The following is a 12615-nucleotide window of genomic DNA, read 5'->3' as shown; positions in this document are numbered from 1 at the left end:
CAGTAAAATGGCATAATTACATGTAACTAGCCGAAAAAGTTTACATTTATGAGCAACTGGCGGCGGCTGTTACCTGGGCGAAATGGCAAAAATAGCGTCGGCGGGGAAAAATGGAGGAAAATTCCGAGGGGTAAGCGGGACTAAGCCATCAACCAAGCGGTGCTATTTATGTCGCCATCAACGTGGCGGAAAACTGGAGAGACACGACACAGGGAAAACAGCAAAGTGGAAAAAGCAGCGGCGGTTGAGGGGAGTTTTTGGCTGCCAAATGGCTGCGTTGACACAGTTTTCCCTGTCGCCCAGCTGCGTCTGATGCTTTTCCCTTTTTTCCTGTTCTTTTCCCCCTCCATGTGTGTGTGCAACTACAAAAAAAGGCAAAAAGAAAAAAGAGGGGACTAGCGAATTATGAATGAAAGATGGCGGCAAAGTTCGCTAAATGGCTGGCGGAAAATGTGGAAAACATTGGGATATGGGGGAAAGTAAGTTTTGTTGCGGTTGAAGAACTATCAAGGATAAAGAAGACAACAATTACGAATTAAAGAAAGCTCGTATAGAGAATAATTTGCATAGTTTTGAGATATTTTAAATGTTATATATTTATCACCCTGTATAATACATCAAAGAGTCAAATAAAAATTTCAAAGGATCCCGCTAGAAATCCTTTAAAGGCCTTCAACCGTATCCAATTAAAATGTGAAGAGTGTCGTCGCAGTTTCAGCAAATCAAAAGCAGAAATGAAAAAGTAGCAATTGCTGATGACCTTTTTGCACTTTGACCGTGTTTGCTTAGTGCCCCAGGAGAGAGATGGCGAAAGGACTCACTGATTGCAATTGACCTTCGAAGGATACTCTGACTCTCCCTCCCTGCCACCTCCTCCTCCTCCTGATGGTCATCTGCCAGACACCATCTGGGCATATTTTAATTACCATTTAGGCAAAAAAACAACAAAAAATATATATAGAAAAAATTAAATGAAAAGAAAAGCGAAACGCAAAAGAGAACATTAAAAGCCAACTGCAGACGGATACCTCTCTTTGCCCCTGACCTGACCTGCCTGGCTTGTGCCTGCTTTGAACTTTTCGGCTCAACTTTCCGCCGGGGTCTGTCAAATGAGAGCAAATGAAATGGCAACACACAAAGAAGAGAGATGGGGATAGAGAATGCGGCAAATGTTGTTTGGAATATTAATTCGACTTTGGGCCGCATTTAAGGAGCTTAATGAACTCGAATCGGCGGGATTAAGGCCCCAGCTCACAGGCTATGGTCTACACTGTATTACTAGAACTAGAATTACCAAGGAATTTCTTTACAATTGTTATCTAAAATTGGTTAAATATACGATTTATGCTTCCTATAATATATATTTATCTTACTTTAATCATAAAGAGTTTAGTAAAATCACAAACATTTAATTTTCAAACTAAATTAGTATTATTTAAGTGTAACAGACCATGTGTTCCATTTAAGCCATCAGATGTGTACCAAAAAAAGGTGGTAAAAGCGTAAAGAAACACAAAAAAAAACAAAGGAAAACTTGAATGCCGCATCTTGCCACTTTTCCTTCTGTTCCAACTTTCCCTCAATCCCTTGATATTTGTTTATTCTTTGAACTTCTCCAATTAAAAGTAAATATTGTGAGTAGTTTATCTTGATTTCATTCTAGACCCGGGCAGTTTGCATAGTTTTCCTTTCCCCGTATTTTCTATTCAAGCTAACTTTGCTTGCATTTCGCACGCAATCCTAAGACTGCGGCGCTTTCGCTTTGTATCTTTTGGGCGAAGGGCAGTGTGTATCTATATCTGTATCTGATTTCTACTCGAATCCAGCTCAACTTTTTGGGGCCACAAACTTTTCTTTGCGCGTAATTTAATGCCTTTTAAAGCGGCAACGCGTCTAGCAGAGAGCGCTATCTAATGACAGCGTAAATGGCCAAAAAAAAAGCCAACTTAAGTGCCGACCGATGCTACGAAGTGTTCTTAAAAATTATATAAAAATTTTGTAACTTCTCACTTAATTATGGAAGCCAGGAAAATGAGATAAATTTTACAATTGAAGTTTCTTTTTATGAGAAATCAAGGGAGAAGTATAATTATATTATACTGAAAATAGAAAAATAAAGAGATCAGAGAGATTAAAGGAAAAAAACCGAAAGGCGTGAAGAGAACATAAATCGCTTTGATTTTTTCCTTCGATTTCCATTTTAAAAGGATCTGCAAGTAAGCAGTAATTAAAAACTCTTAGTGAAGGGTTCTGTTTACAAAGCTCTTTTGACAATAAACTTCAAAATAATACCTAACAAAGACTTAAAAACTAATCTGCAAATAAAAATATTGCCCTAAGTCAAAGTTTAGTGAAAAAAAAGTGAAAGTTTAGTTACAATTCCCGACTCCCACACTTGAAATCACGTTGCATGCAGCGAAAAACATGGAATAATTTTATTTACAATTCAACTTTGTAGTCACAAAATCATATGAGTAACTGTCTCTCGTCCCGCTTTTCCGCTTTTCCACAAACAGATGTGTATGTGTGTGTGTGTGTGTGCAAGGTGAAAAGCATAAAAATCGTGGTAAAACTTTATGTGCGTATATCCCAGAGACGAGTTTACCCAGTCCAAGCTGCCCAAGTGAAGTTTACTTTATGGTTGGGAAACAAAAAGAAAACTGAGAGAATAAAATAATAAAAACTGGAAATTAATGTAGGAAGAGCAGAGCCCAAAGTACATGTGCGAATAATTTATACAGTCCCAAAACGGAATAAAAAACGAATTATGTTGAGAATACTTTGCAAGTGTTTCATGGGGCTACCTGGAAGACTTTAGCTAGATTTATTTCCTCTCAAATTTTTACTTGTCTGTGAATTCCTAATGCACATAGTACATATTTGTGACTTAAGCTTCTTAATTTGTTTAAGCAAAAGCCAGTCGAGTGTGAGAACTATGCTTTTAATGGGCTCTTTAAAGCGTAAATAATATAATTGATTTTGAGGCAGAAATTTAATGGTGGTTTTATAGAATTATTAAACCTCAAATAACAACTTTATTGTTACATTTTGTAATATGCAAACTATGAGATTTAAATGAAATTAAATGTTACAAAACATTAAAGTTGATATCAACTCGAAGTAATACTTTACATCCAAGAGCATTTCCCCCATGGCATTCCAATGTCCTTTAAAGTGTTGACCAGCGATTTTGTGGCTCCGGACAGACGGACTTCCCACTTGACTGCAGCTGCGGCCTTGGTTTTCCCTCTCACCCCACCCAGAAAAAACCCCTTGCCTTGCCCCATTCTGCCCCCTCTCATTGCCAACGTTTTGTCTCATCGCCATTGTTCTCGGCCAAAAAGCTCTCGTTTGGCCTTTGCCTCCTCGGCAGCAGCAGCAGCAACTCATTAAAAATTCCATTTTCATTTCGGCCATCATCCATTTTGATTTCATAGTCGAGTGGATGGCGGCGCAGCTCTGCAGTGGGAGTCCTGGCTCGGGATTGGATTGGATTGTACGGACAGGACGACGGGCGGAGTTTACTTTCTTGCACATTGATTTCGACGGCATTTTTTGCTGGAACTTTCACTTTGGCTTTCGCCCCTTTGCCTTTTAACTCTGGCAATTTGATATATTTTATTTAAATTAACCAACGCAGCCGCCGCTTTTCCTTTTCCCCAGCTGCCGTAATTAAAAAATAAATACGAGAATTATGAAACATTTTCCAACGCGTCAGCTTAATTTTATATGTAAAACAAAAAAACATGAATGAATGGATTCCACGGACAGAGTAGCCCAGTCTCAGCCAAGATATGAAAGGAAAAAAAAAAACTGTTGCCACAGTTAATTATTTGCCCTGCCAGTTTGGCGAACGTGACGTATACGTAATTTTTATCCCACCCCGATACACTGATGAATTGTTTGCCCAGCACTCAATCAATATATGTGTGTACACGGAACTTATGTGCCTGTAAATATGGATGCGTATATATATTAATATCTGATTGTGTATTTGCGCTGTGGAAGGCTTTAATATATATATGGATATTTTATTTTTTGGGTTAACAGTGGAGTTACACTTCTTCTTAATCAGAAAATTGTCTTGATGTTATTTTTAAAACTTGAAAACAACAGCCTGTTTTACAGGGATAGACTTATGAATGCATTCGGTAAGGGAGATATTCTCTTACGAATGCGTCTTGAACGATGTACCTTTTTTAGGACCATTTAAATATCACTTTTAAATCAGAAATATAACATACACATCCTAGTTTTAAGTGTCACTACAATTACACAATTACTAAAAATATTTAAAGAAATTTACAGAACCACCATTTCTTGATTTTACTCCCAACAAGATGGACAAGATAATGGTTTGCCTCATAGGATCGGGAAGTTGGGCCACAACTATAGCCCGCAATGTGGGAAGAAATGTGATAAATTCACAAACCATTGATGAAAGGGTCCTGATGTATGTTTACGAGGAAATAGTGGATGGTCGCAAGCTCACCGAAATCATAAATACAACGCATATAAACCTCAAATATATGCCTAACTTTGAATTGCCGCCAAATATTGTGGGTTTACTTGAAATTTAATGATATTTATATATTAAATTTTATGTATAATAACAGGTTGCTGTCAATGATATTGTGGCCACGGCTCGGGATGCAGATATTATAATATTTGCTATCCCACCGACTTTTGTCAGTAGCTGTTGCAAAACCTTGCTGGGCAAAGTTAAACCCACGGCTCATGCCGTTTCCCTAATCAAGGGTTTCGAGCGTGGAGATGATGGACAGTTTGTATTGATATCTCAAATTATTATGAAACAGTTGAAGGTATTTCAAGTGATATTTTTAACACTCCTTAAAGTATACTTATGATTGACAAGTTTATCTGCTGATGGGTTTCCAAGTCTTGTATTTTCCCTATATTTTCTCATATATTTTATTAATTTCTCTCCTACAGATTCCCTGCTCAGTGCTGGTGGGCTGTAACCTGGCCTATGAGTTAGCCAACGATCACTTTGCCGAGGGAACTGTGGGTTGCCGCGATCAGAAATATTATCGTGTGTTGCATGATATTTTCAGGTCACCCACATTCCGTGTGGTGGTCACCGAGGATGCCGATTGTGTGGAAATATGCTCCTCTTTGAGGGTAAGAACAGCATACAACAAAATATATATTTAAACATATATAATTTATTTTATTTTTGCAGAACATAATTGCTTTTGCCGCTGGCTGTTCGGATGGCATGGAGCTTAATGAGAATACAAAGGCTGGGATTATTAGGAGGGGATTTCTGGAAATGCTGCAATTTGTTGATGTGTTTTATCCTGGCTGCCGTATGGGCACATTTTTTGAGTCCTGCGGCATATCCGACTTGGTCACTAGTTGTTATGGTAATGAAAACTAATTGCACAATATATATCTTAATATATTTATACTCTGTTATCTAGCTAATCGTAATCGAAAGCTGGCCGAGGCATTTGTAAAGACCGGCAAGCCGTTGAGTGAACTGGAGCATATCCTTATACCAGGACATGAGCCTCTGGGTCCTGTGACAGCCGAACTAGTCCATCATATGCTTAAGAAAAAGGGTTTGGAGGATAAGTAAAGATCTGAGTGAAATTCATAAACTCTTCCTGTTGATCCCTATTTCATTTTGTTGATAGATTTCCGCTCTTTACCGCTGTGTACAAGATCTGCATTGGCGACTCTCCGTTGAGCCGTTTGGTGGAAACTCTATTGAAGGCCCGCGAGGACATGTAAGCTAGCTCTTGGAAATATCCTCAAGTGATCCTTGAATAATAATAATATCTTCTACCTGCAGCTTCCATCCGATGCACACATTCCAGCTTTGAGGTAGTTCCTTCTTTTATTTCTTTCTGCAACACATTCCTGCATTGGAAGAGTCCTCTTAGAATGCATAATGAGATTTAAATAAAACCAGATTTCAAGCTAAAATCAAACCGTACAGCACCAGCAATTTGTTTTCTTACTGGGACAGGGCTTTGTCCTGGGTTAGAGGGACATATAAATATGGTATTTGCCAGGACGGAGTCCCACTCGATGTTCAAACAAAAGCCCCTCGACATTTGTATTGTGCGTCTTTTCTTGGGTTGCAGTTCAAGTATTCCTTTGCGGAGAGTGCACTCCATTGAATGCACCAACGCTCCGCTCCGCTTCGCTCCGAGTACGATATAAGAAATATAAGAAAAAAACAACGGAAATCACTTCAGCCGGGGGATCCGGATCTGAATCCGGATGAATATGAATGGGCAAAGAAACCTAGCCGACGGCCTGGCCCTCCTTTCCATCTCATTGTTTTTCCCAATGGCTCAGCTGCGTATAAATTTATGTGGTATTTTCCTTCATGTCCGATAGTTTTTCTTTCTTTCGTCCCGGCATTGTTATGTTCAAGGAGGCTGTGTGTAGTGCTTTCCAATTCGAAATTGAGGAAATGGGAGCAACCACTGGAGAAGCTGTCGAGCTGTCGAGCAGATCTCAAATCTCAGAGTTCAGTGAACTTTCTATGTAGTAAAGTCAGTCAGTCCCTGTCTACAAAATAGTCAAAAGCGAATTTATTTGAAAAGAAAGTATTCAAAAAAAATTTTTAATGTTTCGATTTGTGCTCGAGAAGATGGGATTTTTTAAGCCGTACAAGTCGTATGGCTTCCCTCTCCTGTTGGTAGTTCTAGGCTTCTTAATAATAATTAAGTTGCCAGCCAAAGAAGATGCTGTTGTCGAGGATGCAAAGATGAACAAACTCACAAGTCTGGGCCAAGAAATTTATTACTATTTCTGGCCCAAGCCCATGGTGGAGGACAAAAAAACCTATACCCAACGCCTCTGGAGTTATTGGAAATAAGCATGTTGTTATATGTTGATGACGACTGCCACCGATTGCTGTTGTTAACTTTTTGTTCGTGAAAGTCAATCAAATTGTTATTTATTAAATAATTTATCCAATTCATTTAGTTTTCGGTTTTGCTTTTTTGATTTTCTATTTTCTGAATACCATTTTTTTCAGGCATAACTAAATTAAAATGACAAAGGCTGTAATCAGTGGGGGGAACATGCCATGTGGTGGCTTGATTGCATCCGGATTATGTAAACGGATTAGTCCAACTGTCGAAATTGTCCAATTTGATTACATTAGCAAATAGCATTTAATCCCTGCCAAATGACACTTATTGTGTGTGATATATTTTAAAAATCATTGAAACTGGTCTACAAAAACAATTTAGCGGGTGGTGAGAGCAACAAGCAAAAATCTACAAAACAATATAGATGTGAAAAGATTACCCAGCCATGAAATCAGTCTTCAGGGAAGATACATAAAAAAAGTTAATGCAGTTCAATGGCTTTTCAGATTTATATAAAATTCCATTTTCCATATGCTTTTCTTTTTTTTATGGTAAAACTGTTTTCCATTTCAATGGCTTTATTAGTTCATTTTAGATTTGTCAGTTTAGGCCAGCACATACAGCAAATATTCCAGCTTACGTGCCGGTTCCAAAAAATGAAATGGAAATCCCACGAAACGAAACGATAGCCAACTGTCCTCGGACTGTGGCTAAACAAATATGCCTCTCGAAACCCCCTAAAACATAGGCAAACAGAAAAAGCTATGGAAATTTGCATATCAGGTGGGGTACAGGTGTGCCCCTGGGACAGACAGAGAAAAAATATTATATTCTATGACAATAAAGTTGACAAGTTTTGATTACAAAATAATTCGATTTGATTTAAAATGTTGAAGCCACTGTGTTAAACATTTTAATTAGTCTTAAAAGAGAGTTGAACTTGGATTTAATTTATAATTCAGACAGAAAAACTAACAAAAAAATCCTTAATCACTTGGATTGGTAAAAGATCTATGCAAGTTTATGAAATTTAAGGGGGAATGCTTAGGATATATGAAGATCCTTTATAATTTCCAATGAATCCTAGATGCACAATAAATATGCACAATAAATATATAGTGTAACATCAATTTTAACTTATTTAATAAAGCTGTTTAAATAATTTCATGATGCATTTCCCAGAAAAGCAGAGCAAAATAGTATCAACAATATGAAAATAGAGGACTGCGTTCTCCTTCACCGATAATTACACGGTAAATTTAGCAAAATGCGATGACAAATGGCAAACAAGATGCCACCAAAGACCGAAACAAGTTGCACGTACCCAATCGGGCAATGTATCTATGCATCTCCATGCAAAAACACACGAGATACCGAGTTACTGGCAGGATACAGGATCCACACACACACACACACTCACACACGCACACACCTTTGTGTGAAAGATACAGGCAGTGGCGCAGGCACTTCAAAAAATAAATAACAATTTGGTACGTTACACACGTCTCGGCTTATGCAAACGTATATCTGCAACTTGTTCCTCCTCGTCCTCTTCTCCACGGTTGTGCGCCTAAAAGAATGCTTCATTTCATGACCACCCACTTGGCAAATAGAAAACACACCGAGGGAGAGAGATCCTTGGTGGTGTTGTTTGTTGATTCGGTTATTGTTGCTGCCTGTGTTGTTTGCCCTCAAATTGAACAAATAGCTAAAACAATCCTCGCTGGAATAGATATCCCAGGGAATGGGTCCAGGAGGAGGCGGCCATAGACGAGTGTTACCAAATTCTAAAATAGTTTAATTCCTGGTCAAAGCGTGGTTTTAATCCCTATTGATGTGTGGTATTGGCTTTTAGACTACTAAACTTGTAAAGAGTAGCTTATAGATTAAAGCATCTTCAGTATTTATTTAGCTTTGCCTGAAAATGATACAACTTTCATCTTATTTGAACATAAATCATTCATTCCTTATATAAATCAAAGTTTGACAAAGTTGTCATAGCTCCAGTTTAGATTATTCCATGCTTTGCCTAGCCTGTCTCAGCATCCCCTTTTTTGGCTTTGCAGTAAACACAAAAAATCTATGGAATTAATCCATTTATAATCCACCTTACACACATAACTTTTAGAAAATTTGCAGTAAAGCCAATTAAATTTATAGTATAAACAATCCAGAAATAATCACAATCATGGATCTACTGTCCATCAACCAGAAGGTGTTCATCCGGCGCTCCGATGGACGCGTCCACTTGGGAACCATCATCAAGCTGGATGGCGGCACCAATAATATTGTGACAGTGGAGTGGCCTGAGGGGAATGCAGTGCGCGGCAAGGAGTTGCCTCTGGAGCTGGTGGTTCTGATGAATCCGCAGATCTTTGATCCGCCACGATACAGCAGGCTACAGGTTAATCAAACTGCATCTATAGCACCCAGATACCAGGCTGGAAAGATGGGCATGGGCGGAGTTATGCCGCCGCGCCAGGTGGAGGCACAGTTCATGCTGCCGAATCGACAGGACGAGGTGGTCCTGCAGATTGACAAATTGCGGCAACAGCGTGAACTGAGACGTGAACTCCAGAACAGGGAGCGACAGTTGCGGGAGCAGCACATGAACGAGGATCCGGGTAACCCGAATTGGGAGATTGCCAGGATGATACGTCTGCATCGTCAGGAGATGCTCAATGCTCAAAAAAATGCCCCCCAAAATGTGGCCAAGGAACCCACAAAGGAGCACCAAATTATGGTTTGTGTGAGGAAGAGGCCCCTCAACCAGAAAGAGTTGGCGGACAAGACGGTTTTGGATGTGGTTAGCATACACTCGCGGGACCACTTGGTGGTGCATGAGCCGCGAAAGCATGTCAATATGGTGAAATTCCTGGAGAACCATAGTTTCCGTTTCGACCATGCCTTTAATGAGAATTGCTCCAATGCCACCGTTTACGAATTCACTGCCCGTCCCCTGATCCGTCACATCTTCGAGGGCGGAATGGCCACCTGTTTTGCCTACGGACAGACAGGAAGCGGCAAAACCCACACGATGGGTGGAAAGTTCACTGGGAGACATCAGCAGAACTCTTTGGATGGCATCTACGCAATGGCCACCAAGGATGTGTTCAGCCACTTGGAATCGCCAACATATGCCAGCTTGAACCTTAGCGTGTCCTGCAGCTTCTTTGAGATCTACGGCTCGCGGGTGTACGATCTTTTGGTGCCGGGAAAGCCACAGCTGAAGGTACTGGAGGATGGTCAGCAGCAGGTTCAAGTGGTGGGCCTAACCGAGAATAGGGTGCAGAGCGTCAACGATGTCCTGTGCCTGCTCGACCTCGGGAATAGTGTTCGCACTTCGGGTCAGACCTCTGCCAACTCCAAGTCCTCACGATCCCATGCCGTCTTCCAGATCGTCCTCCGGAAACAATCCACGATTCCCGAATTTGAGCGCCCGCATGGCAAGTTCTCACTGATCGATCTGGCCGGGAATGAGCGGGGAGCGGACAATAATAGCTCCGATCGCCAGACGCGTCTGGAGGGTTCGGATATAAACAAGTCGCTGCTGGTGCTCAAGGAGTGCATCCGGGCCTTGGGTCGCCAGTCGGCTCACCTGCCCTTCAGGGGCTCCAAGCTCACCCAGGTTCTGCGCGACTCGTTTATAGGCGGCAAGAAGGTCAAGACATGCATGATAGCCATGATATCGCCGGGCCTGCATTCGGTGGAGCACACTTTAAATACCCTACGCTATGCAGATCGAGTGAAGGAACTGACTGTGGACTCATTGATTCCGAGACGATTGATGAACACGCCTCTAGCTAATCCTGCTGATGCTCGTTCTGCATCCGGCAGAAACTCTGTGCCAGATGTACTCAGTCAGAGTGAGGACCAGCAACCTAATCCTATTACCTCGTCCACTTCGCTGCCAGACGAGCAAGATAGAGAAGCCGCTACCAACAACAGCGCCAATGATTTAAACCGAAGCCAGAGACGGTCCAGGCATCCCAGATTTGGAAGACATAATGCATTTCGAGGACGTAATTTTCCCTAAGGCAACATAAGGTCTTGATAGCTTTCAAAATTAAAGATATTTTCTTATCAAAATCCCTCAGGACTTTAATTTTCCCAACAATAATTAACCTACTTCCCTCCACACTTACAATACACAATTATTTAGTCTGCTTCAAATTTCAAATCGTCTGCCATTTAGGATGCAACCACAGAGTACACACTAAAGTGTGTTAACTACAGGTTAAACTAAGGACTTTTCATCAACACCCTCGAGAAGGTAACTAAAGTAAAGTAAATGAAATTGCGGTGGCAGTGCGTTTCAGTTTCGTTTCGTTAAAAGAAGGTTCTCGGATAATAAATTTGAATGGAGCCTAGCAACGCAGAGCACAGGGTCTATTGTGCGGAGACTTAATTTGAATTTGGCGCCGAGAGTAATCTCTGCCCATTGAAGACTACTGACGGCGGTGGCAGTTATTCCCGGGCCTCTTAAAGCTGTCACCACTCCACTCCACATCCTGCCGTGTCCTTCAGCCTGCGGCACACGTAGCTGTCTGTGGTGGGTTCATGTGTGTGACTACATTTCCTATGCCGAAACTCAAACTAAGCGCAAATATTTTACGCATAGTTGCGCATTAAGCCAAAAACTTACTTTTTTTCCTTACAGGATTCTTTTCTTCTTTTTTTTGCTTTGGAGGAGGTGGGTGGAGCGAGTGGAGGGAAGTGGCTCCTTTGACAGCTGTCAATATACAATATTGGGGATTATGATGGTGCCAAGACACGTCTTACGACAAAGCTTTGTGTCAATATATTAAATTATGGCTTAGGGCGGCTTTGCCCCAGCCTTCGCCTTCGCGCTTAACTTTTTGGCATTTTTCGCGCAAATCCGCACATAAATGCTCCAAGGCTGAATGAATATGGATGAGGCAGCAAATTTTGTTATTCCTTTGCATTTGGCACTAATTGAAATCGGGAAATGTGCCATAAAGAGAGAGAGAGAGTGAGATGTTCTTTGAGTTATGGCATCTGCATAATGCAAAATGGTAATTATTTATATTTAACTATTATAATGTTTGTGTTTTTTAAGAGGATCCTGCTTGTGGCTCACATTGCTCATACGCTCTGTTTGCCGGGGAAACTTTTGTGGAGGAAAAACTTCAACATTTCCGTTGGCAAACTAATAAAGGAAATTATATTCTTCCGCTTGCTTTTAACCGAGTTTTAGTTTTATTCAAGTTGAACAGTTTTATATGCTTTCTTAAGCAATTAAGCTATGGTATAATAAAGCGAAATAAATTAATCCACTTTAATATCAAGAAAAATAAACAAACTTTATTGATTGTAAATATTTCTACATCACAAAAAAGACTCATAATAACAAATTAAAGTTTCAAATTTCAACTATTTGTTACAAAGTGTAGGAGATGTGTCTTCATAGGCCTGCTGTCAAGCATTTAATGTTTGCAATTTAATTTCAAGTCCCTCCTGTCTCTCGCATCGTTAATCAAAAGCGTCTTTAATCTTATGCCAAGTTATGTAAATAAACAATTACGAGCATTTATGTATGCACACTCACACACACACTGCGAGCGCCCACACACACGCACAAATTTTGCGGCTTAAAGTTAATTCATTTCGCAAAGTGTTTACCTAACCTGACATTAAAACGGCTAGAGCATCCCATCCATCCATCCCGGGCGCCCATCATCTATATGGCTTTCTAATATGCCATTAACATGACTCCTCTACCTAAATAAGTAAGTAAATT

General features: G+C 40.4%; 2 protein-coding genes and 1 long non-coding RNA gene across 5 annotated transcripts in view; 2 read left to right on the top strand and 1 right to left on the bottom strand.

Moving 5' to 3' along the window:
- Positions 1-12615, bottom strand: part of LOC147644494 (uncharacterized) — a 194250-nt gene that overhangs the window by 146311 nt on the left and 35324 nt on the right. The gene's annotated exons all lie outside the window — the stretch shown is intronic.
- Positions 4215-5962, top strand: Gpdh2 (Glycerol-3-phosphate dehydrogenase 2). Its single transcript, XM_020944956.2, has 7 exons — positions 4215-4559; positions 4617-4823; positions 4954-5142; positions 5204-5387; positions 5445-5598; positions 5661-5753; positions 5819-5962. The coding sequence occupies exons 1-7, from the start codon at positions 4341-4343 to the stop codon at positions 5847-5849; spliced, it is 1077 nt and encodes a 358-aa protein (XP_020800615.1). The 5' UTR covers positions 4215-4340; the 3' UTR covers positions 5850-5962.
- Positions 8840-10943, top strand: Klp59C (Kinesin-like protein at 59C). Its single transcript, XM_020947357.2, has one exon. It carries the CDS (start codon positions 9043-9045, stop codon positions 10888-10890), a length of 1848 nt encoding a protein of 615 aa, XP_020803016.2. The 5' UTR covers positions 8840-9042; the 3' UTR covers positions 10891-10943.

Source organism: Drosophila serrata, unplaced genomic scaffold, assembly GCF_035046125.1.
Source record: "Drosophila serrata isolate PLE 108 unplaced genomic scaffold, ASM3504612v1 contig_165, whole genome shotgun sequence".
In the NCBI taxonomy this organism is placed as follows: domain Eukaryota; kingdom Metazoa; phylum Arthropoda; class Insecta; order Diptera; family Drosophilidae; genus Drosophila; species Drosophila serrata.
This window is presented reverse-complemented; position numbering and strand designations above follow the sequence as displayed.

Excerpts from the sequence above, each read along its gene's own strand:
- Gpdh2 (XM_020944956.2), top strand. The coding sequence starts at position 4,341 with ATGGACAAGATAATGGTTTGCCTCATAGGATCGGGAAGTTGGGCCACA. Across the intron at positions 4,824-4,953 it reads TTATTATGAAACAGTTGAAG|ATTCCCTGCTCAGTGCTGGT; the intron begins GTATTTCAAGTG and ends TCTCTCCTACAG. Across the intron at positions 5,754-5,818 it reads TTGAAGGCCCGCGAGGACAT|CTTCCATCCGATGCACACAT; the intron begins GTAAGCTAGCTC and ends TTCTACCTGCAG.
- Klp59C (XM_020947357.2), top strand. The coding sequence starts at position 9,043 with ATGGATCTACTGTCCATCAACCAGAAGGTGTTCATCCGGCGCTCCGAT.